General features: G+C 49.9%; 1 protein-coding gene across 1 annotated transcript; it reads right to left on the bottom strand.

Moving 5' to 3' along the window:
- Positions 1 to 5,499: 5,499 nt before the first annotated feature.
- On the bottom strand, positions 5,500 to 25,219 carry SMARCD1 (SWI/SNF related, matrix associated, actin dependent regulator of chromatin, subfamily d, member 1). The gene is made up of 13 exons (XM_056861840.1): positions 25,010 to 25,219; positions 23,166 to 23,353; positions 22,306 to 22,348; positions 22,107 to 22,229; positions 13,141 to 13,263; positions 11,816 to 11,932; positions 11,375 to 11,476; positions 10,485 to 10,646; positions 10,293 to 10,390; positions 9,540 to 9,675; positions 6,444 to 6,566; positions 6,179 to 6,280; positions 5,500 to 5,680 (listed from the first exon to the last, which is right to left on the bottom strand). Exons 1-13 carry the CDS (start codon positions 25,175 to 25,177, stop codon positions 5,627 to 5,629), a joined length of 1,539 nt encoding a protein of 512 aa, XP_056717818.1. The 5' UTR covers positions 25,178 to 25,219; the 3' UTR covers positions 5,500 to 5,626.

The following is a 25,219-nucleotide window of genomic DNA, read 5'->3' as shown; positions in this document are numbered from 1 at the left end:
CAGTGTAAGAGTCAGTACCTTTCCTGTAAAGAGAGGATATGAGCCATTCTAGCCTTCCTCCTTCCACAGCCTGCATTTGAATGTCATTGATGGTCTGTGGCTCAGTTTCCCAGAGGATAAAAAAAGGTATGAGGAAGACCTAGTTAGGTGTGTTGCCTAAGTAACAATGAGCAAATGTTTAAGCCAATTAACTTGTGTGAGAATGTTAACATTCAAAGCCCTTTATCATCCTAATTCACCTTGAGAATACTCATCTGTCTGGTAGGTAAAGGTGCAAGCACCAGATCAGTATTGACCCATGGGGTGACACATCACAACGTTTACTAAGCAGACTAAGTTTACGGGGTGGTTTGCCATTGCCTTCCTGTTTTCTACACGTTACCCCCAGCAAACTGGGTACTCATTTTACTGGCCTTGGACGAATTGAAGACTGAGTCAACCATGAGCCAGCCACTTGAACCTGACTTCCATCGGGATCAAACTCAGGTTGTGAGCAGAGCTTTGACTGCAGGACTGCAGCTTGCCACACTGTGCCATGTTACAGAGAGCAAAAGAGGTGACAGTGTCCGGTCTTGTCCTGAATTCACAGATTGGCTCTGAATCCATGTCACAGCCCCAAGTTCCCAGCCATCTGCCGGCTGCAAAGTTTCACTCTATTTAGTGCCTTTAGAGCTTGGTAACACACTAAGCATGCTACAGCCCCTGAAGTGTTATGCCATTCTAATGCAAGTCAGGCTTTCCTGACCATACACAAGTCAGCTATCTGCTTCTCCAAAAGGAACAGAGCAGAGCCAGTGTTTTAGAAGGGAAGGATACAGCAAGTGGAAGATAGAAAAATTATCTAGGACTTGAAAAGGACTTCAGCTCAGCTTATTTAGTTAAGACTACGCAGGGTAAAACATGTAGGCAAAAGGATCCCTTCTGTGCAAAAGGCATGTCACAAAATCCTTCTCAGTGAAACATCTGTGTGTGATCTTACCCAGCAAACCCACCCCCCTCCACACACACACAGCAAGTGAACCAGTATGATGGAGCACTGTGGTGTAATTGAGTCTGGGTACAAATACCTGCACGTGATCAAAGATCACTTTTGAGTACATCCTTCAGCTTAATTTACCTCCTAAACACTGTGTAAGCATAAAATAAAACAACCTCCTTATATGCATCCTTGGGAAGAGTGAGAGATAAATGTAATCACAGAACAAAGCTCTGGATCACTGATCTGAGGGAAATGAGCAGACAAGAGAACCCATCCATGAAAGTGAGAATGCACATCTATTGCTACATCAGCAACAGGAGCCTATGCAGCCTCCCTCTTGGCAGACAGTAAGTTAGTTGCATAGGAAAATAGTTTTGCTTTAGTTCATTTTCTCCCTGCCCCCAACACAAACTGCACTACAACATAGAATAGCTAGTACAGGCTACAGCTGGGGAATACTACTTGAGTGCTCCTTCATATGTCCCCCACTTCTAGAACATTAAGAACAAAGGTTGCTGCCCAACTCTTTCTGTTCAGTCATTTTAGATTTGCAGGGAGTTTTCAAGATAGGGAAGATTTTTTTAAAAATCTTCTCTGACTGCACTCTGTCTGAAGGAACAGAGAGGATCCCACTTTATTTTAAAGGTCTGGAGAGGGTGACCTCAAGCCACCTTACAAGTCTACATTCCCAGGCCCTTTAAATCCAAGAGATTCATTGGCCCTTACCCTATAGAATGATAGACCTCCAATAAGATTTAGTTTTTAAAATGCTGTGAGCCACAAGGAGAAACAAATGCAAAGGCAATCAGTTAGATTGTAGAAGAGCCCTTTTGGTGGCACAGGGAGAGCTAGCCCCATCAGCCCAGAAGGGTGCTAGATGGGGGCCTTATTATTTATTTTAAAAACAGTCAGGGTCCCCAAATAAATTAAGCCAGATAAATAGGGGAAGGGAGGCCAGCTATGATGTAAACTGTTGCTGCCTCAACCATGGGCCTGGTGGAACATCTGTCTTACAGGCCCTGCGGAACAGTCCCGCAGAGCCCGGAGTCTCACTTGACAGTGAGTTCCACCAGGCCAGGGCCAAAAACACCCTGGCCCTGTTTGAGGACAGCTGGATACTTCTCAGGCTGGGGATTAACAGCAGGTTATTTGCTGAGCATAGCACTCTTTTGGGGGGGGGCATACCAGGAGAGGCGGTCCTGCAGACATGATGGTCCCAGTTCGTTTCGGGCTTTCAAGGTTAGTACCAATGCCTTGAACCTGATCTGGTGCTCCACCTACAGCCAGTGCAGTTGCTGGAGCACAGATGTGTGCTCTCAGTGGGCTCCCCGTAAGGACCCTAGCTGCTGCATTCTGAACCAGCTGGAGCTTCTGGAATTAGTCTAGCCTGGAGGTGACCGTCACATGGATCACTGTGGCTAGGTCAGGGCAGAAGAGGTATGGCATCATATAGCCTGGTGGAGATGGTAAAAAGCTGCGTTGGCTACTGCTGTGACCTGTGCCTCCATTGACAAGGAGGCATCCAGGATCACACCCAGGCTCTTGATGGTAGATGGAGGTGTCAATTGCACACCATCAAGAGCCAGGAGCCAGCACACCACCGCTGACCCTCCCCGGCCCATTTACAAGACCTCTGTCTTTGATGGATTTAGTTTCAGTCGATTCTGTTTTAGCCATTTTGTCACAGCTTCCAAACACCTTGCCAGTGTGTCTGGGGCAGTATCTGGCTAGCCATCCATCAACAGGTAAAGCTTATTACATGTTACACACTCGTCAGGTCATACAAGAGTACACCAAGAGGCCTTTTAATCAGATGAGTGCTGCAAATTCCCCACAGAGAACTTAATTCCCCAGGCATGCAGGGACCCAATTTGGATGGAGGACCACAGTGTGGTGGGAGATGATCTAAGCCCCCCATCTCCCAAATGCGGTTTTCCCTGCCTGAAACATCCCAGGAGTACTGTTTGCCCTGTGCCGGGGTACACAATGGAGTCGTTTCAGGTGGGGTAAATGGTAGGGATGAGAAGACTTTAGCTACCCCTTCATGTGCAACATGATCTCACTCTGAACTGAGTTTGTGGAGAACCTGTAGTACATGTCTGATGGAAAGGCCTCGTGGAGGACCTGGAAACAACCCAAGGAGTGTGCAACATGTAGTCAAGCCCTCAGAACTTCATCTGCATGATAAACCCAGCTGTACCTAGCCAAGGTCCTCCTTGGCTCAGGACAGATTTTCTTGCATAGATCAGCACATGAAAAATCCACCATGTAGTCATGCCAACTATGAACAAGTCAAGCTGCTTAAGTAGGCAAAGAAGTAACTTTGTGTAGATTCTTTTTCTCCCCAAGATCACAATATTCCTTGAAGAAATCCAGTTTTTAACTGCTGTACATGTATGGGGTGAATTTTTTGGAGGGGGGAAGATGACTAAAGGATGATAAACAGAAACCATGATTCCCAACACCATTCCTACCCCACAACCTTCCCCAGAGCATGACTTTCTTGCCAAGCATCCATTTGGACACAAGTAGCTCCCCCCACAACCTCTCTACAAAGACTATGTTTGCTACTTGGACAGCAAGGACTACCTGCCCTTCCTATGGGCTAGGAAACGGCTACCATTCACCCTCCAATCTCATCAACAATGAAAGGGAAGTAGGGCCTTGTGAAGGAAGAGATGGAGACTGCTATACAGCTGCTCAGCAGAAGCTGTGCTGCCCCTTTCTGGCTTCTATTAAGGGTTACACTCCCCTCCCCTCAGTATTTTCAGTGGAATGCTCGTGCATGCGTGAAGCAATCGAAAGGGTTCTCATACAGATTCTTCTGCTAGGCAACTGATTAAAAGGTGAATCTTGTTATTGGGCAGAAAAAAATCAACCACCATAGGAAAACCTGAAGGAGAATCTAATCAAATATTTTTATTTTGCCACATATATAAGCATGCAGATCTTCCCTTTTTACCCTGACATCTAACAAAAAGTCAGTAATAAAGCACACAGGGATGGGTAACACTGTCATTTAGAGGCAGCTTTTATTTAAAACTGGGTGACATCTAAAAGGATACAGTACAAAAAAAATTTGGTCCAAGGGAAATGGGAAGGAGGGGGGAGAACCACAAACACAAAGCATAATAAGGGAGCACTTAAAACAACTACTCTTTGCCAGCCAGCCACTCTCTGAGCTTCCTTCATCTATACTTGCCCTGAGAGACTGTGGCAGCTACAGAGGGGGCACCTGGGTCCTATCCCCCAGTACCACAAAGCAGGGGAAGAAGGGGATAATAGGGCATGGTGGTCTTTCATATGGCAAAGACAAGACAGAAAGGGTTGACAGTCCCCAACTCTTAACATGGACGCACACACAGAGGCTTAGGGCCACCCGGACTCCTGAATTCACAGCAGTCCCCAGCCTCACTCCAGAGGTGGTGGAGGGGTGTGTGTGTGTGTCTGTGGGGGGGAAGGTTGTCAGTAACTGGATTTTTGCAGCTAGTGTCAGAATACAAGTAGCTGGGACCTGTCCAGCTGCATTACAGTCCCAGAAATCAGTTCAGCAGAAAGATCCTCCCCCTTCCCAACCGTGCCAAAAACCAGCAGGTGCCCAAGGCCAAGAAATACAAGCGAGAAGTGAGCCCTGTTCATTTTACAGATCGCCACCTGTGCTGTGCTTCCCTCAGGTCAAGGGCCCCTGCCTGTGCACCCCCATCCTCCACCTTAATGTTTGCCCCAGAAACCTGCTCTGTGCTAGTCAGCTGAGGAAGGCAGAACGAGAGCAAGTGCTGCTTGGAGGAGCCCTTCAACAAGCTTCGGAACTGAGGGAGAGGAAAAGATATAAGGAGATATAAGATATAAGCCACGGAACTGAGGGAGAGGAAAAGATATAAGGAGCTGGGGTGGAGGTGTGTTTTCCTTTAAAAGGCAGTGACCTGGAGTCACCAGTGCAGCCCAAGGATAGGCCCAGAGCCTTCTCTGACAACTCCACCGGCCCAGACCTCCCCCAAATAAAATCAGGCAAGACAGGTAGGCTTGCCATGACTTGCAGACTTTGTGCCATCTTTGCTGCGTTCAGGTTCCTGGCAAGAAAGCCATGTATAAAGAGGGGATTCCATCCTCTCCTAATAGAGGCACCAGCACAGCATTCCCCACCCCTTAACGACCAGAGGGCATACAAAACTCCCTGCAGTGGTGCCTGCCTGCTGCCCCCATGCTCCAGATCTGCGAGGGAACTGAACAGACCCAGACTTGTGTGCGCTCACCTGCCACATTCAGAGCTGATGTGCAGAAGAGCTGTCCAGTCGCATTGCTTTGGGGGAGGTAGGGCTGGGGAGGGATTGGTAAGGGGGTCCTGAGCTTGCAAGGCTCTGAACTGAAGCTGTCCTAAGTGCAGAAGAGCTTCAACTAGAGCCAAGGCAGGAGAGCCCTGGGGCTCTGAAGGCAACGATCTAAGGAAGGAGGCCAGCAAGACCTTTGGCCTGCCTGCTGACTACATTCCTTCCCAAGGGAGGTAAGACAGCCGCAGATGATGGTGGATGGGATGGGAATGCAGTAGTAGGTTCTGTGCTGGAGTGGGAATGGCATAGGCCTGAGCAGTGGATCCCTGCAGTGTTTGTTCAGCCACGAGACCTGCTGGCTAGGGAAAGGCAGGCTCGTCTATGTGTTGCGGATTCCCAGCGCCTGTTCTAGCTCCTGCCGTCTCTGTTGAACCTGCAAGAGAAGGCAAAATGACAGCTTTAGTGCAGATATAGTGAGAACAACGGCTCCTTGGAATCCTGGATGTCTCCCAGACAGCAGCCAGTATTAAAAAGTGCAAACCCAGCTGCAGCCGCAGCTGCACCAGGAGGTGCCTCTGATAATACAGGGCTCTCTTACTTACAAGCATTTGTTGTATTAAATATTCCTTAAGCCCTAAAGCTTCGCCTTATTTAAAGTATTTCTGTTAATCAGAACTTGCTAATATGCAAAATTTGTTTACTGAAAAAGGCAAAATACAAAATGGAGAATTATGGAAGTTCTCCGGTGGCTCCATTTTATTATAATATCTTCATACCAACAGTTCCTTCAGAAGAGACACCTCTGTGGGCAACCAGGATGGAGATGCCCTTACAGAGCCGAAGGACTGGCATTCTATGACCCCAGCTTGAGGAGAGAGTTGCCTGCACCTCCTTGACTACAGGAAAATCACAAGGGACCATGTGATTTTACCTTAGAGTAGAAGTATCTGCACACAGCCTCCTGAGCCCATGGCTGGAAATAGAATTCAGCTCGGCGCTCCTCTTCTGGGTTTCCAACAACATCTGTCATAGTCTAGAGGGAAAAGGAAAAACGTGTATTCAGTTACTCATCTGCCCAACCAGAGAAGAACCTCCCTGAAGCACTCCCGATGTAGCAGCAGATGCCGGTCTTTTGACCGTAGGCTCAACAAAAGCCAGGCGATCTGTTCCTAGGTTCTCGCTCTCAGGCTTCTCACTTTCAGATCCCGGCACTGGGACTGCAGCCAGTCGTTGATGAATCCTTGGGGGTCTCTGGCAAAGCTCAGCATGAATTCCCGCTGGGTCTTTAGCTGGTTGATGGTTTCTATGGTCTCATGGATCTGTGATGTAGAGATGCAACAAACATTAGAAAAGAGGTATACCTATACGCTACAGGAGAATTTTGAAGTCCAGAGTGCCTGGTTTTCAGACCATCTGCTAAGGGGTCTCATACAAAGAACAGGGAGCAGTCCAAATCACATCCAGGAGTTAGTGTTTTGTCCTACTGCCTTTTTCCCCTTGCAAAAATCTTCTGCCTCTTAGTCCAGGAAAAAAAAACTTTATGCCATTAGTCTGGAGTTTCGCACTGAAATGAAATTAACAGTACAATACCATGCAGAACCACTCTTGTTTAAGCCCACTAAGATCAATGGGCTTAAGAGTAGTGTAATTCTCCATAGGGTTTCACTGCAATCCAAAGAATAGGTATTAAGAGATAATTAAACTGAATACAGCAATTCTAAGTAAAAGCATGTATAGATGTAGTCAGTTTGCTACTCTGAGTGGACTTTTGTATTACAACAAAAGCAGCAAGGAGGGAACTCTTTATGGCTGACCCAGATGTGTCACAATTTCCTCCGAGTGTCTTCCCTCCAAGTCCATTCCGTCCTGTATAAAGTGGTGGATCCTTCAACTGTTGCCCCAGAGTCTGAATCTTGCTAACTAAGAATCTGTTTTGTTTGAAGCTCTTTAGGACTATGACTCGGCAACATTCCCAGTCTTTAAAGCCTGTTGGCAGGCCAGGAGTCTTGGAAATTCAGATTAAGTTTTCAGGACTGCCATAGACACCCTGAATGGCTGTGGGGAGGGGAATGAAGTCTCCCTGGTTATCACTTGCTAACCCTTTAGTAGCCAACATCAAAGTTCTGCCACTTAGAGACCTCATACTCATGAACGCCTAAAGCTGCCTTATATTGAACTGTAGAAAAGGGCAAGAGTCCAGTAGCACCTTAAAGACTAACAAAAATATTTTCTGGCAGGGTATGAGCTGTGGCTCACGAAAGCTCATACCCTGCCAGAAAATATTTTTGTTAGTCTTTAAGGTGCTACTGGACTCTTGCCCTTTTCTACTACTGCAGACAGACTAACACGGCTATCCACTGTGAATTATATTGAACTGGTCCATTGGTCCATCAACTGGGCCGGGTGGGTAAAGCACTTTACTATTACAGGGTGCAATGGAAAAACAATTGACCCCTTTGAAGACTGATGGGCTCTTCATTACATGAAAGCAGAGCTCTGGAAGCATCCAGAACTCCCAGTTCTCTAAATCACTAAACATTACAGTTAGTTTGCCATGACCAGGGAAAACAGGATGACAGAATTCCCCCCTCCCTTCCCCCCTCCTCATGTTTCATCTGGTTCAGTGATGTTTTTCCCATCAGGAATAACGCAGTTAGTGTTTTTTAGCTGCAGTTGTCTTTCCAAAACAGGTCTCTTTTCAGGTTTTATTTTTCCTCCATTCACAACTACCTCTGGATAATTTAAATTTCATTCTCTTAAACATGGAGTTGCTGCTGTTGCTGCTGTACTGGTTACAAAGTTTTATTATTCTAACAGGTTCTGTCTGGGGTTTTTTCCCTCTGGAACTGACAAATTGTACACTATAGATAATTTAATTTGAGTTGACTTTTAAAAATTGTGCTATTAAAAAGGGATAAAAGCTAAAAAAAATAAATAAACATTATAGTTAGAACCTAGGTTTCTCCTCTTCTTGAAATTGGCTTGCCTGATGGTGTAATGTGCTGTTTTAATGGCTTGTTATTACCGTATATACCCGTGTATAAGCCGACCCGCGTATAAGCCGAGGTGCCTAATTTCTCCCCAAAAATGGGGAAAAATTAGGCACCCGCGTATAAGCCGAGGGTCGGCTTATAACTCCTCCCCCCCCCCCGCAGGCTTACCTGACCGGCTCCTGGCGGCGAAAAGCGGCGCGGGCCCGGTGGGGGCGGCTTTCCTGCAGCCGCTGGAGGCCGCCCCCAGGCCGCTCCGGGCGGCGGAAAGCGGCACGGGCCCGGCAGCCTCCCAGGTAGGCCCCGCTGGCCGCTCCCAGGCCGCTCCCAGGCGAGCGGGCCGGCGGCGGGGGGGGGGCGGGGGCGAGGCCTGCCTGCTCCCAGGCAGGCCCCGCTGGCCGCTCCCAGACGAGCGGGCCGGCGGCGGGGGCGGCGGCGGGGAGGCCTGCCTGCTCCCAGGCAGGCCCCTCTGGCCGCTCCCAGACGAGAGGGCTGGCGGCGGGTGGGGGCGGCGGCGAGGCCTGCCTGCTCCCAGGCAGGCCCCGCTGGCCGCTCCCAGGCGAGCGGGCCGGCGGCGGGGGCGGCGGCGAGGCCTGCCTGGGAGCAGGCAGGCCCCGCTGGCCGCTCCCAGGCGAGCGGGCCAGCGGCGGGAGGGGCGGCGGCGAGGCCTGCCTGGGAGCAGGCAGGCACCGCTGGCCGCTCCCAAGCGAGCGGGCCGCCGCCGCCGGCGGGGGGGGGGGGGGGTTGCGGCGGCGGCGAGGCCTGCCTGCTCCCAGGCAGGCCCCGCTAGCCGCTCCCAGGCCGCAGGAAGGCGAGCGGGGAGGCGGCGGGGGCGGCGGCGAGGCCTGCCTGGGAGCAGGCAGGCCCCGCTGGCCGCTCCCACGCGAGTGGGCCGGCGGCGGGGGGGGGGGGCAGCGGAAGCGGCGGGGTGTGTGGGGGGGCGGCCGCGAGGCCTGCCTGCTCCCAGGCCACGGGAAGGCGAGCCGGCCGGCAGCAAAGGATGGCTGCAGTGGTAAGTTTCCCTCTTCCCTCCTCCCCTACCCTACCGTATTGACCCGCGTATAAGCCGAGTTGGATTTTTCAGCCCTTTTTTTGGGCTGAAAAACTCGGCTTATACGCGAGTATATACGGTACCTAAGGCCCTGACAAATTTTGACTGGAATGACTTGCTACAGAGTCCTTGGTAGAAGACATGATGGGCTCCTTCCTCTCAGATTCCTCCCAAGTATCTTGAGATCCTGTTTGCCACACAACTCCAAGAGAGTTCAAGGTATAAAAGATCATCTCCAGGAGCTCTCTCACCTTGTTGTCTAGAGCAGCAATCTCCTGCTGGCTGGCCGTGGAGAGCAGGAAAGAATTCATCTGGGTTTTCAAAGTATCATCCACTTCCACGTCAATGTCATAGCAGGCAGTTTTCTTCTGATCGTTTGGATCGACGCTGGGGGGAACAGGGAAGCAAGATGTACACCACAGCCAGAGCTTGGTTCAGCACAGCCATCCTGGCCACCACCGGCAATTGAGGGGAGAACCACTTTGGCTGCTGGCAAGGATTGCTCCTCCCCTTCCCAAAGGCCAACCTGCCAAAGTTCTTTAATTTTTTTTCTTCCCTCCCTGAAAGTGGTCTAGAGTATGTCCGCAGATGCAGCTTTCCAAAATAAATCCATTCACATCTCTGCTGTTTTGGACATGTCATAATGAAATAGATCCTAAAAAAAGATTCTCAGTACAACCTGAAGCAAGGAGGTGTACTGAAAGAAGACCATAAGTTCTACTCTGTTCTACAAGAAAAGAAGTTCATTTTTGTGCTGTGTTAGCATTCCAGTGTTCACAGTGTTTCACATACCTTAATCTTAACACTAATCCCCATGAGACAAAGTCAGTACCATTATACCCATTTTGCAGGTAGACGGGAGACAAGCTTGCCTGAGATTATGACAGATGAAAGACTGGCATCAGGGACTTTCCAATTCACGGTTCAGTCTCTGTTCTACAATTGTTTTTATGGGCCAGGCAAGCTCCACTCCCATTTCCTGCCACCAAATGCCCCAGCCTCACCTGATGACGTGGTTGATGATGATTGGCTCTGGAGGCATAAGCAAAGCATGCAGCCGTTGGGGGATCTCAGAGAACTTCATTCGCTGAGACTCAAATATCTGCAGGTTGAAAGGGAAGAGGTCAAGCAGCTCATAAGAGCCCAGCTCAGAGCATTCCTGGAAGAGCTGCTGCTTCCTGCCCCGCTGCCGTTACCTGCTGAAGGTACTTGTCACAAATGACATACTCCCGCTCATGGGGGTCCTGCAGCTTATGAGTCTTGATGTATTGCCACAGCGCCTGGATGATCACTGGGCGCGTCTGGGTGTGGATCCCCAAGAGGCGAGCCAAACGAGGGTCCAGTTTGAACTGTGGAGGCTGCAAAGGGAAGGGGGGGGGAATCCCATAACTAGAAATGTATGCAATTGAAGAGTTTCCTTACTTCATTAGCTGTTTTCATGGGGGGGGGGGAACATACATAAGGAACCCAAACCAAGGAAAAAACAAAGAGGAGAAAATTATTTTGAGCATGCTGGGGGGTGGGGTGGGGACCAAACCACTTTAATCATCACTTTTTAAAATGCATTAGCAAAGGAGGAGGAAGTTATCTCTTAATAAATAGGAAGAGTTTGTCTCAGCTGCAAACTCTGCCTGGTCCAAAGCATGGACTAGTCTCAGTCACGTGGCAGCCACTGATCTACAGACACCCACTCTCCTCACCCCATTGTGTATAAAGTATCGTCAAGCCACAGCCGACTTATAACAACCTCTGGTGGGGTTTTCAAGGCAAGTGATTAAGCAGAGGTGATTGCTGTTGCCTTCCTCTGCAGAGCCTCCCTTCCAAGTACTGACACAGACATAAGGCCCGCGGGACAGATCCAGCCTCTTGAGAGCTCTTACCTGGCCCGTGAGCCTGCTGAGGCAGCCCCCTCCGCCCCACTCTCATCTGAGCTGGTGAGGCATGGCCTGGCCCGACCAAGTGACAGTTATGTCATATCTGGCCCTCGTAACAATTGAGTTCAACACCCCTGGGCTATACTATACCATTCCACATCCCCTCACCCCACTCCTTCTCAAATGGCCCTCATGGAAGCAGTCCTGCTTACCTGGTAGTCCAGCATCAGCAGGACAGTGCAACGCACATTCACATCCCCAGGTCTTTTCACCTGGAAACCATCTGTCTCTTGGGTAGTTGCAGTCCTATGCCACTAAACAGTAAAAGGTTGGAGGAAGGAAGGAAAAGAGAAGAGGCAAGCACTGAGAAACTGAACAAAATGCCAGCGACAAGTAGCACAAGCAAGATTGAACATTTCTGGTGAAACCTGGGTTCAAATACCCAATGTGAAGCTTAGTGGGCAACCACTGGCCATTCTCTCAGCTAACTGTGGGCCAGTGTCTCAGCTAATTCATCTCACCTGGTTTTTGGGGTGGGGTATAAACGAAACCAGGCTCATGGCCCAGAACCCCTTGAAGAAATGGCAGCAGTACATTTCATGTGTCTGTTTGGCAGACTATTAATTTTAGTGATAAAAAATGAATTGTCTCACCTCTACCAAGTGATTGTCTGGGCCATACAGGTCCTTGTCCAGCTCAATCACCAGAGACTTAAAAAAGGATGAAAACTTCCTCTTCTGTTTAGTAGCATCATACTTGGAAAGAGCAGACTGCAAAATATAAGAGAGAGGGTGAAGCCACTGGGGCCCAGTCTGGCACAATGGTAACAACAGCAACCAACCCTAGGAACAAAAGGCAGTGCTGGCTCTCTCTCCTAGGACAGAGACTGCCTTTTGCTAGGAGGGGCGGGGGAAGATGCTGCTGTTAGCAACACAGACTTGCTGTCTCTTCTCTCTGAGCCAGAAACTATGCACTGACTAGGACAATGACACCCTCTCCACCACATGCAATACAAACCAACTTCACATTGTCATGTAACTAAGGGCTTCTTCAGGTAGGGATGGCACGTTATTCAACTGACTGGTCAAATATGGTCAGTTAACTGGTATATTGATCACAGTTTAATACAGCCAAATATTACATGGAGCCAGGTTCTTCTTTTTTTTAAAAATAATTATCGTAACATTCACCAGCAAGGACAAAACCGAGGGCTGTTTACCCACTAGCCCGACAGCAATCAGAGGAAAAATCAGCTGCCCACCAAAGCTTCTTTTACTGGCCATCTGCTACAACTGCAGATATCTCCAAATGGACTTAAAAAAAAGAGCAGGAACTATCCAATGAATCATTCACATTTAAGAATTCTAGGTAAGGTTTCTATAAAAGTTAATCATGAGTATCAAATCTGTTGATGACTATAGCATTTCCTTCTTGTTTTAATAAAGCTAATACTTTAAAAATACTTGACCAATATTTGACCTAAGTTTCTTTAACCAGTCAAATTCACTGTCCTACCTTCAAGAATCATTAGATCATAAGTCACTTGGAAAGAAAGGTTAGGCACCTGTCAACTTATGAACAGCTTCAGAAAAATCTAGATACTCTCTGCCGGGAAAACCAATGTGATATTCACACATTTGACTATTCAGTGACACTGACAGGATCTGATCTTTAGTGTTGCAAGACCAAGGCTGATTAAAAGCTTGAAGGAGCCTCAAGTTAAAGGTCAAAGGGTGAGTTTTTACCTGTTTAACCAGGACTGGAGGAGCCAGGGTAAAGAGCGTAGCCAGATTTAATATATTATTCCAGGATGGAGAAAATTCACATGGCAATTCTGGCATGATAAATAAACAAACTCATGTGGACCCCACATTTAAAGAGCACTGCCATAAGCCAACTTTGGGTATACAGCCTAGCTTAAGGGAGACATCTCTGCCCATACAGCCACTCTCCATCACTGTAACATGTGGAAACTCACATCCTCTAACAGCCGCCCCTCGACTCTGAGCTCCCAGGAAGCCACTGTGCCTTCACCATCCTCTGCATCTGACTTGGCTGGATTGAAGGTATTAGAGATAAAAATGCGCAGCTTTCGTTTTTGCTGAAAGGGAGCACACAATAGCTGTGAAACAGAAAACCAACCGTCCTAATCCTTCCCATGCAAACACCACTCCTTGCCTGCTCACCACCCAAAAGAACAATCTCCTCATTATTGTTTAACACTGCATTGGAGGAAATCCCCCAGTCCTTTCTTAGGCATTTCGAAAGCACCAGAAGGCACCATGTCAAACATTCCACTACATTTCAAATGTGCTTGCAACCAGGAAAAAATTGTGAGACTTAAAAATAAAATGAACCGTAACAACAGCTGCTATAGGTTATTTGTCCATAAAATATAAATTAGGGGGTTGTGACAGACAGGAGGCTGCCCCGCCCCGAAGGGAAAATCAGCCATTCAGATGGGCCCCTAGGAGTGCTGCTCCAGCATCCAATCACCTTCAAGAAGGGGGATGAGATGTTGGGAGGGAACACAGGAGAAGAGGGAGGAGCTCTGCCTCGGGGGGGGGGGGGAGCAGTGACAGCTCAGGTCTGGCTCAGGAAAAAAGGAGCAGACAGAGTGAAGGGTAGAGGTGCCTAGTAGTATAGCAGAGCGGTTTAGCTCTGCCTCTGGGAGAGAAGAGAATGCTCAGTTGTTAGGACTGTCTCTGGTGATGAGCAGACCTTGTGCAATTTAGTTTGACTCTGGGGCAAGGACAGGGTGGTGTGGGTGGAATCCTGTGTGAGGGAGGATCCAACCTAGTGGCTAGTCAATAACACTCTGTGTCTGAAAGCATTGCAGAAAAGTCTAACTACTCTCTGAAGTTATAACCCCTTTAATTTTTTGTGCCTTAGCCAGGTTTCTACTTTGTGAACCTGTTGACCTGTGCAGCGGGTTTGCTCATTTAAAACCAACCTGTACATAAATGAATCTTCTTAGTTGTTTATATATGAATCCAGCCTCAGTGACCTCGATAATCTCCTTGTGCACCACAAAATTTACCTCACAGCAGCAAACCCCAAGCCTATATACTTGCTACCTGTAGAACATCTGGAAACTGAGGGGAAGGTTTATAGTTCAACATGAGGCGTTTATCTGGCAACTTGTAGCTACTCCAAAACTTTACAAAATAGTAGCGACAAAGGTTCAAAGAAATGGCAAGACATGTATTACAGTATGCATATAATGAGTAAAAGCAAAAAACAAAAGTGTTGATAATATAACAAAGAACCACAGCAGCAACAGGCCTGCCAGCTAGTATCCCGTTCCGATATCCTTCTTCAGACTGTAACCTTGGAATTCAACAACAAACAGAAGTATATCTAATACAAATATCACACAATAATTACATATAACCTGTTTACACCCAGGTTACATGGGACTTACTGTAGCTATCATCGGAACTGACGCAATACTCCTTTATGAAACATAGAACTGTAATGAGTAAAATAAAGTACATAACAATTAGTAAACAAAGACACATGAAAATAAAATGGAGCGTTTCTCAAACCCAATTTAAATATGAGACATTAAAGCAGTGGTTCTCAACCTGTGGGTCGGGACCCCCAAGGGGGTCGCAACATGTTTTCTGGGGGGTTGCCGCCACTGTCCTGGGACAGCCCTCATCCTGGCGAGGAACCAGCCAACTGACAGCCGGAAGGAGAGAGGCGAGGAACCGGCCGACCAACAGCCTGAAGGAGCCGGGCTGCAGAGACGCGGTGGCACGCTGCCGCACAGCAGCTGAAGCCTCGCAGCCCAGGGCGGGCCCACCAGCCTCTCATTTGGGCAATGGGGCTACAGCTGGTGTGTGGCGGCGTGCCCCCGTGTCTCTACAGCCCGGCTCCTTCCAGCTGTTGGTCGGCCGGTTCCTTGCCTCTCTCTCTGGTTCCTCGCCTCTCTGTTGGTCAGATGACGCGGCGGGATGTGTGGGAGGCCGAGGAAGCTCCCCTGGCTCGGCTCGTTCAGGTCTTGGAGGAGAAGAGGGCGGTCCCCCTTGAGGCCGCCGGAGGGTGCCCCCCCGCCCTCCTTGTGCTCCATTTCCTGGCCGCAGCGCTTGCTGCGCTGCGGCCGGAGGGTGTCCCCCAGCCCTCCCCGTGTGCGTGTGATCGAGATCCCCGGGCCGCTGGCGAGTGCGTGTGTGGGGGGAGCCTCACTCCCTCTCTTTCCTTCCTTTTTTAATTTTTTTCCTTTCCTTCCCTTCTTCCCTTTTCTTCTTTCCTTTCCTTCCTTCCTTCTCTCCCTCCCCTGCATAGCCTCTGCTAGGTTTGCAAACCTCCAGGTGGTGGCTGGAGACCTGGCAACCCTAGCCTCTTTTCCTCCCCCCACCCCTGCCCTAATGTAATCAGGTAAAACCAGCCCAAAGCATAAAAATGTCACCATGCTCGCCTTTCGAGTTTTAATTCCATTTGCCTCTCCATATCTCTGCGAGTGGATTTTCAACGCTTCTTCATATCAAAACACTCTTCTATACCATCTCTGCCTGCTTCTCTCCTGCTCTGAACTTGCCTTTTTCTTTCCATACCCTGATCCCTAGGGTTGCCAATTCCAGGTTGAGGAATTCTTGCATATTTTGGGGGGTGGAGCCTAGGGAGGGGAAGGAGCCCAGTGGGGTATAATACCATAGAGTACACTCTCCAGGGGAGCTGATCTATGGCATCTGGAAATCAGTTGTAATTCTGGAAGATCTCCCCACCAGGAGGTTGGCAATACTAAAAGACAAGAAACAGACTAAATGTTGAGGATGACATGAGGCTGGCTTTAACAAACACTCAGTCACAAATTTTTAAGCTGGTTACCCAGATGCAAGCACAACCATCACATTAAATATTAATTAATTATTTAATGAAATTAGTTAATTAAATATTACGTTGGAATTATATTTTGAAAAATCTATTTGTATTGTGTTTTCTTTATCCTATTGAAAATGTCATTTATAGCTTTATTATGCAAATGTGGTGGGGGTCGCAGGTTACTTGGCAATTGTAAAAGGGGGTCACGACTCGAAAAAGGTTGAGAACCACTGGATTAAAGCGATGAATTCAATTAGAATGTGCTGTGTAGATGGCTATGGGCTGAAGTGGAGCACACTGCATCACCCAAGCCTAGATGCATGTAGGGAAACACATTCTTAAAGGTACTGAGAGCAAACAGAGAGATATTCCATGTACATATAAGATAAACTTCAAACATGAACAAAGGCGATAGGTCCAACCGATCATTAAGACCATACGGAGCTAACGTATTTAAAGTGAAAATCCAATGGGCCTCCCTTTGTAACTGTAATTTTTCCATGTTGTAAGATTGGTAAGGTTCGGGTAATATCCTATCAATACCTAAAAACTTGAAATCAGATGGTAAATGGTGTTTTTCTATGAAATGAGCTATCAAAGGAGCTTGTAGATTACAATTTCTGATTTTGCTGCAATGTTCAGTCTGTATCTCAGGGAAAGTGTGGTAGCGCCCACGTATAAAAGATCATGTGGTTTACATTCTTATTTGCCCTTGTAAGGATGTATTTCCCTAAATGCATAATAGCTTGGGTGATGGAGCAGCAGGAGGTGGGAGATTGTTGACACGAGCCTCCGGGGGAGGAGACTGGAATGGGGGTGGCCGTATGACAGCAGTCCCCACCCCCTCAGGGGAAACTCCTGCAGGAAAAGGGGTGGGGCCGGGCCTGGGGGCGGGGGCCATACGGGAGAACTCCTGGTAGTGGCCAGGAGTCTATGTGGAGAGGGGTAGGGGGTACCTTGGCAGCGTCCCCCACCCAGGTGGGCCCAACATGTCAAGTCGGCCGATCTGTCTCTCCAGAGCTCTCAGTCTACCCACCCCCGCTGTCCATGAGCAACATGTTGCCTCTGGGGCTGTTGCCGCCGGACCTGGGGGCACTGGGGGGGAGACGCTCTCTTATGGCAGGGGTGCTGTCCCCGGGCAGATTGACGTGTTGCTGGGCGGTGAGGGGTGACGGGCCAGTGAGGAGGCTGTCACTGCACACATTAGGGTCCCTGTCACCCTTCCCAATCACCCCTGCCCCTCTGCGACGGTTGTGATCACACCAAGCATCGTTGACAGATGGCCCCTAGCAGGGGTCACCACGGCTGCCATAGTTGCCTTCCACCTCTCAGTCCAATCGGTAGACCCCCACCACTTGTGCCTGGCCTGATGCCTCACCTGGTCCCGCCACCCCCCTTTCCAAGCTCGCAGCCCCTCAAAGGGGTACAGATGATCTCATGACTGGGTGCCTCCCTGCTGTATCCAGGGTGCGCTCCAGCCGCCTTAAAAGGCGGAGAAGGTGGAAGATGCCCCAGGGTGGTGGCTCCCACCTCCCGTAGGCCAGCAGCTGCCTCCACTGAACACCCCATCCATCCAGCCACCCTCCAGGCAGGTGATCGCTGCTTGCCTCCCTCCCGCCACAGGTGGCGGCGCGGCGTCAGGCTGGGAAATACCTATAGCCAGGAAAACATTGGCCAGTGCCAGGCACCGTGCTGAGGCAACTCCCTGCATACAGCTGGATGGAGGGACCGTTAAATGCATCTGATGTCTCCCGGTCCAGCCAGGGCCACGGGCACAGTCCTTCTGCCACTCCCCCTGCCGGCCAGGGCCAGAGTGGGATACCTATGTCCTTGCAGGGGCCGCCGCTGCTAAATCCCCACGAGGGGATGCTCTGTCCTTTGACCATCAACAGAAAGGTCCCCCTGAAGAGGGGACCGGGGTCGGTTAGTGTCCAAGCTTGGAGGTGCCACGTTCTGGCGAGTGCAGCCAGGCTGGACAGGACAGTGGCTGGCTGCAGGCGCCATCGGCCCCAAACTGACAGGGGAATGGTTAAAAGCATCCCGGCGCCAGGGTGGGACCTGGGAACAACTTATCAGATCAGATGGCTGTTCCTATGTCTGTGCAGGCCCTGGAAATACCTGCCTCGATGGTGTGGGACGTCCAAGCTTGGATGGCGGCCAGACCCCATGAGGGATGGGAGAGTGGCAATGCTTCCGCCTGCCCTGACAGCCATGGCCAGGAGGTGATGGTGGACGGGGTGGGGGTGAGGGCCCCTGTATGAAGGGGCCAAAATATGATTGGGGGAACGGTTGACAGGGGCTCAGGGACCTCTGGGGGCCCCATTTGGGCTGGCTCTGGCGACATGCAAATGCGCAGAGGGCCAGGAAATGTCAGGGGGACGGCGATGAGCAATTCCCTCATGACCTCTTCTCCCCGCCCATTGCCCGCTGCAGATTGTCCAGCTGCTATTACCCCGGGTCGCCTGCCCATACCAGAAAGTAGCCTGGGCTGCTGTCTAACACCTCGGTCCTGGTTCCCTTGCCAGGGCCACCACATCCTCCAGTGCATCTTTGCAAGCTGGGTGTCAGCCGGCACAGGAGTGGCCTCCCCTTGCCCCCACTGCCCACAAGGAAGCGTAGATGGGGGCAGTGGCAAGGAATATTTTAAGGAGAGCGAGGAGGGTGGTTTGACGGATGCACTGCATGTGGCAAGGCCCTTCCAGTGCTGCCTCCTGGGGGGACGGGTGGCTGTGCCCAGCCTCCAACCCAGCCAGGTGATACTCTATTTTTGGTACAAGAGAGCCCCCCCTAGGAAGAGGGGGGGAGAGATTTAATAGGAGAAATGAGCTTTGCAGTGTTACACCAGTCGACAGCAGATATTCAGGTTCCATTGTCCTGCACACTGGGCACGCTCCACATAATGGCCCCACGTTTTGCTTCATGGCTGCACTTGAAAATAAGTGGCCTGGGCCTTGTGATCCCTCACCAAGGGCAAAGGCCCTCTGATCAGATGAGTATTCCCGCGGCCGTGCAATGCCCTGAGCCAGGTGGTGGCAGGAAAGAGGAAGCCGCGGTGGCAAAAGTTGCAGCAGATTGCCTCCACCTCAGGACCAGCAGCCAGGCAGAATGGAGGCCACGCCCCCTCCAGACAGCATGGCCCAGGGAGTGACTTCACCAATGGGGCGGATGCCTGCAGGACCTCCCCCGGCCATCCTGGGCCAGGAGGGCAGCTGTGAGCAGGCGGGGCTGGCCAAGCCAATGATCCAAAAGCCGTCCATCTTGGCATGCAAATAAGGGGGCAGCACCTGGAATGACAGTTGGGTTGAGCCATCTGAGAGTGCCTATAGTAGGTTCCCAGCATGGGCCCACCTCATTGGTGGAAGAGGGAGGACTCCTCGGGGCAAGCCGCCACTCTGTCCGGGTGGCTGCATCCTGGCACCGAGTCCAGGGCGTCCTCTGATACACCTGGTGAGATGGCAGGGTGGCTTGCTACCGGGGACAGGCAAAGGTTGGTCTCTGGAATGACAAAGGAGGGTGTCACTGTGGCCCCACCAGGCAGGGGCCCAGCCTCAGGACCTTCCAGGGCTCCTGCCTGAGGAAGACAGTAGGGGGCAGCTTTGGCAGCACCTCCGGGAAAACTGGAAGCCCCCGAGAAGAGCGTCCTCAGAATGCCCATGGTGGCTGGAGCGCCAGCCAGGGCAGCCACTGGATTGGCACCACCATCGAACCCTGAGAGTTCCATGAGGGACTGGGTCGGGCACGGGCAGGGATCTCTGCCATCATCACCTCTGCCCCGATGGCACTGCTGCCTCGACAGCCAGACCTAGCTATTTGAAAAATCACAAACATATTGCACTGGGCGGTGATACCGACTAGCTCTGTTGTCGCTCACATTCTCCCGAGGGCTCGTCAGAGTGCCCCCTTAATCCGTGGAGACAGTCACCTCGCCCATGGATCCCGTCATCAGTGTGAGCTCACCCAACCACACACCAAGTCTGTCAGGGAGACTTGTGCATGAGACTGTTCTCCCCTGGTATCCAGGGGAAGCCCAAGCAGAGTTCACCTTGAGGAGGGGTTGAGAGGGGAAAAACCCGCAAAGTCTTCACCTTGGGGAGCTGTCCGGCAGCATGCTGCCCCACCCTAGGCTTACCTATCAGATGAAGGTCTGGCTCGAAGTGCTGCTTTTGAAGGATTTCCCATCCAACCAGGCCACTCCACCCCGGGGGCGCATCCACTTCCTGTCTTCCACCATTGGCCGGCCACCTAGTCGAATTCCACAGCCGCCAGGGCTAGGTAGACGGGGCGCTCACTGGCCAACTCACCGGACCAACTGGTCCAGTCGTGAGGGAGACTGCATGGAGCTCAATGGGTTGCGCCAGGTTAATACCTGGCATAATTTTGCGCCATCAAAAGTGGGCATTCCCTGGCCGAAAGCACTTTGGAATGCTCCTAGTGCTCAGAGCACCCCCAGGAACGTTCCTTCAGGGGACGCCGAGTGCCTCTGTGGCGCACAGCTTCTGCCGCCTCAATCAGGCTGTCGTTGGCAGCCGACTCCCTCTGCTGGCCTAACTCCACATACGCCGCTGCCTGGCCCTTTCTGGACAGCGCAAGTGCCCTTAATGCAGGCGTAAGCTCCTGTGTGCCTCCAAAGCCTATTTGGCCCCCAACCTCAGGAATAAGTTGATAGCCTTCTACACAGTACGTTAATTGAATTCATGGCTTCATCGTCTCATATTGTAAGTTTTAAAATTAGATTTGTGAGATTTTCCATTTTAGTTTCATGTGTCTTTGTTTACTAATTGTTATGTACTTTATTTTACTCATTACAGGCCTATGTTTCATAAAGGAGTATTGTTTCAGTTCCGTTGAAGTAAGTCCCATGTAACCTGGGTGTAAACAGGTTATATGTAATTATTGTGTGATATTTGTATTAGATATACTTCTGCTTGTTGTTGAATTCCAAGGTTACAGTCTGAAGGAGGATATCGGAACGGGATACTAGCTGGCAGGCCTGTTGCTGCTGTGGTTCTTCGTTATATTATCAACACTTTTGTTTTTTGCTTTTACTCAATATATGCATACTGTAATACATGTCTTGCCATTTCTTTGAACCTTTGTTACTACTATTTTGTAGTTTTGGAGTAGCTACAAGTTGCTAGATAAATGCCTTGTAACCTCTGTTGCTTTGCACATTTTTTTCTCTTCTATCAGAGGTTTCTCCCTTCTTTTTTTGCTATAGTTCAAAAAGAACCTATATCCAAAAAATCTTAGGAGGTGGTGTGGGTCCCCTCAGCAGGAAAAACGCTTGCCACAGGTGTATATATAAATCTATTCCTTATGGGGATCCTGACCAATTTTCTGTGAAAAACTGGGTGTTTTCAATAGGTCTGATAGTAAGGCCTCATTCATACATTCCCACAGAAGTCCAAAAGCGGCTACCATATGACTGCTTCACATACTACTCTGACAGGATCTAGAGTGTGGAACCACTAGGAAGGAAAACAATGACATGGAAGGAACCACATCATTCACCTCAGCTATGTGGTACCTCCTACTAGATATTATTAGATGGAAATCTGGATGCTGGGTTTGCGTGAAAAAGTGGAAGAACAGGGAAAACAAGACTAGAAAGTCTGCCAGTAACAGCAGGAAGGGGGGAAAATAAAAGCCATTCAGAGTAAGAAGTAGCAAAGCTGAACAGCACCACTAGGAATAAGTGCAATGCTTTCATGTACAGACAAGGTTTGTGTGTTGGCCATTCGGAGAGTGCAGAAGGAATGTGAAGTTGTGATTTAGTTGGTGCAGGAAGGGTAATCCACTGAAGGGAGCTCCGCAGCCTCCTATTGACTTTGCAGAATCTCACCTGTTTAATTCCTCCTAGCACCTGAACAGTGAGTTGGTCTTTGATTTGACTACAAGACTCACCAGTTTAGCAGCATCAGAGTGTCAATGGCAGTAAAGCATCTTATTTCCAATCCCCACCAGTGTGCCCATCCATAAAAGTCCACTGCCCATATTTAGGCCACAGATATTTGAAGTCATATAGCACTGTCAACTGTTATACCCATTCTATTTTATAGTGCTGTGGGAAAGATGCACACATATGCCTCAAGTTTACAGACCGTTTTCTTCTGTTACCTTAATAGGCCGTTTCAAGGCCTCCTGGATATCCAAGCGCTTCCTCATGATGGTCTGGTCCAGTTTCCTTTCAAAAGCCAACAAATCCATATATGCCTGAGACTCCGGTACTAACTCCCGGATCTGAAACAGATACAGTCAGTGAAGCCACTGCTTTCCCCAACCACAACAGACTACAAATATCAGAAGCTCCACTCACCCGCTGAGGTAGAATTTTATCTGCCATCTTCTTCTTCTTGGCACTGCGTGGAGACAAATTAGAATGATGAGATAAACCCCTGACAAAGAACTAAGTATTACCTTGTAAATTTCATATTGAATCAAATTTACAACTTGACAACTTTAACATAAGACACTAGGGGGAACTTTCCCTGCATTGGGACGGTGGGTGGGGGAGGAGGAAAAAAGATGGTTACGTGGTGCTATCAGTTTAAACTGGCAAAACTGCATGGCGGGGGGCAGAGTGAGAGATAACCCCTCTCTTCCATCCTTTTAATGGCCCTTATTCAAATTAGGGCCTTGCACATATACTATTCACCTTTTACAATTTTTAGGAGGATCTAATCATGGCTATTTTGATCCTTGGATCTGCATTTGAACAGCGCCAACCATACAGATTGCATCCACTGCTCCAAACTCATATGTGGACCTGTGGCAGATGTGGGGATATCACACACTGTGTACAGGCAAACCAATCAAAGCAGTGAGGTTAGTATGCAAACATCCACATCACAATGGAGCTTCTTTTGGTGCTACTTCCCATAGTGATGAGGAATTCTGAATCAGAAGGGCACAAATGGCCCATCGAGACATGCCCCAAAGTTGAGTCACGTCTGTAGCTGATTGAAGCTCCTTCTAAGTTTATAAAAGGTCATTTCACAATTTAAACAATCTTCCTGAGCCTCATCCCTCTTTATCAGCATTTTTTTCAGGTAAGCCTCTGGTGGAAATAAACTAGGGGTGGCTCCTCAAATGGAGGATGAGGTTTCCTGATCCAAGGAAGTGGCAGTTTATAATCCAGGCTGCAGAGAGGCCTGCAAGAGAAGTGGAACCTCTTACTTGTGGTTGCGGTTCTGAACTGCCTGTTGCTGAACCTGCTGGATCTGCTGAGGGGCCGGCCTTTTCCGAGACTGGTCCATTCCTGACTGGGCCATCCCAGGCCGAACTGAAGGACTGCCGCCATAACCTGGAGGGGCCATTGCAGGTCCCTGAGGGGTCATGCGGCTGCCAGGCAGCATGCCAGGGCGCTGGGAAAATGAACACGGAGGAAAATTAGTTCAGAAGAACCTTAGGACACCCTCCACCTCTCTTACAGGAATGTCCTCCCATTTCCTTACAGAGATTTTATTCTTAACTGCTTAAGACTTCTGTCAGGGCCAGTTTATAAAGATGAACAGAATCATAAGGTATATTTTTTTCCCTTAGGCTGTAGCACTTTAGCCCGTGTAGCCTGAACGTTGGCGCTTTTTTTTGCTGTCAAGTCACAGCAGACTTGTGGCGACCCCATAAGGTTTCCAGGAGATGTTCAGAGGTGGTTTGCCTTTTTTTCTACTGTCACATCACAGCTGACTTATGGCGACTCCACAGAGTTTTCAAAGAAAGAGACATTGGGAGGGTACTTGCCATTGCCTGCCTCCTGTTCATGACCCTGGTATTCCTCGGAGGTCTCCCGTCCAAATACTAGCCAGGGTCAGGGCTGAAAGTGTGTGACTGGCCCAAGATCACCCAGCAAGCTTCCATGGCATGAGTTGGGATCTCAACCTGGGTTTCCCAGGTCCTAGTCGGACACCTTAACCACTACACCACACTGGCTCTCTATTGTCCACCTACTCCTCCATAAATAAACTTTCTCACACAAAATACTCCTACTTTGTCACAGAAGATAATTCTGCCTCTCATTCCCTTGTAGTTTTCTATGTAAAAAGGGTTATCCTCCCTGTTAAGGCAACATTCAAATGTGCCATTTCCAAAGCTGGTGCAATGTACAAAAAAGCATTATCATTTCAAACCTGCCAACTGCATAAAGCTGGACTACTTGACCTCTCCTCTGCTCTCACGCCAATATGCTTCAGAATCTTGGATCCACAGTAAATGGTAAACTGTTTTAATTCCTTGCTGTATTTGGTTTGTTATGGAGAAGCACCTTCTAAACTTTACAAATAAATAAGCACATACCTATTACTACCTGTTATCCTGCCCTTCTCACAAGCAGCTGAGTAGCAGACATAGCAACCTCCTCTTCCATTTGAACTCAACAACAACCCTGAAAGCTATCGCAGGTTGAAGAGTACAAACTGAGCAATAATTCACACTCCCCGAGCAAAGTTCCATTGCACCACGCTGACAACCCCCACCCCCGATGCTGCCCCATAGACAGGCTGTCAAATCCAGGCCCACCCTGGATCCTCCCCTCCCTTGACCATTCCCTGGCGTATAAACTCACTAGGCAGTCTCAGTCCAGTCACTCTCTCTCAGCCTCACCCACCTCTGAGTCGTTGTGAGGATAAAACAGAGTGGGGGGGGGAAACCCACCTCTGCCACCCTAAGGCTCTTCAAGGTAGGGTAAGCTTTCAAAAACGGGTACAAACAAACCTCCTTTCCGTACCCTTAACCCTATACACACGGTGCGTTTTTACTCTCAAAACCAAACCCCATGCTCAGCCCCCCTCTCCAGGCCTTACCCCCATATTCCCCTTTATCGTTTAATCAATGTTATCCTATGGATGACCCTTCAGCAGCGGCCGCCGCCGCCGCCGCCCTTCTCCTCCATCTTTCTGGAGGGATTTTCCCATCAGCCCCTTCCCCCGCCCACTGCGGTCTCACCTCCTCCCCCCCCCTCTCGCGCTCACACGCCTTCGCCCTGGAGGCCCCGCCCCCTCCTCCTAGCCGGGCCGAACCGGTACCGGGTATGCGGCGCCGGGCAGGGGCGAGCGGTACATTCCTTGCCCGGGCGCCGGGCCCATTCGAACAGGAGGTCCAGCCGTGCCCGGCCCCAGCGCTCCCGCCCCGGGGCCGGCGCCGCCGCCGCCGCCGCTCGGAGCCACAGCCTGGAAACCCGCCCGCGCCGCCATCTTCCCTCCCTCAGCAGCACAAAGCGGCCGGGAGCCGGGGGG

Source organism: Euleptes europaea, chromosome 1 (genome assembly GCF_029931775.1).
Source record: "Euleptes europaea isolate rEulEur1 chromosome 1, rEulEur1.hap1, whole genome shotgun sequence".
NCBI classification, from domain to species: domain Eukaryota; kingdom Metazoa; phylum Chordata; class Lepidosauria; order Squamata; family Sphaerodactylidae; genus Euleptes; species Euleptes europaea.
This window is presented reverse-complemented; position numbering and strand designations above follow the sequence as displayed.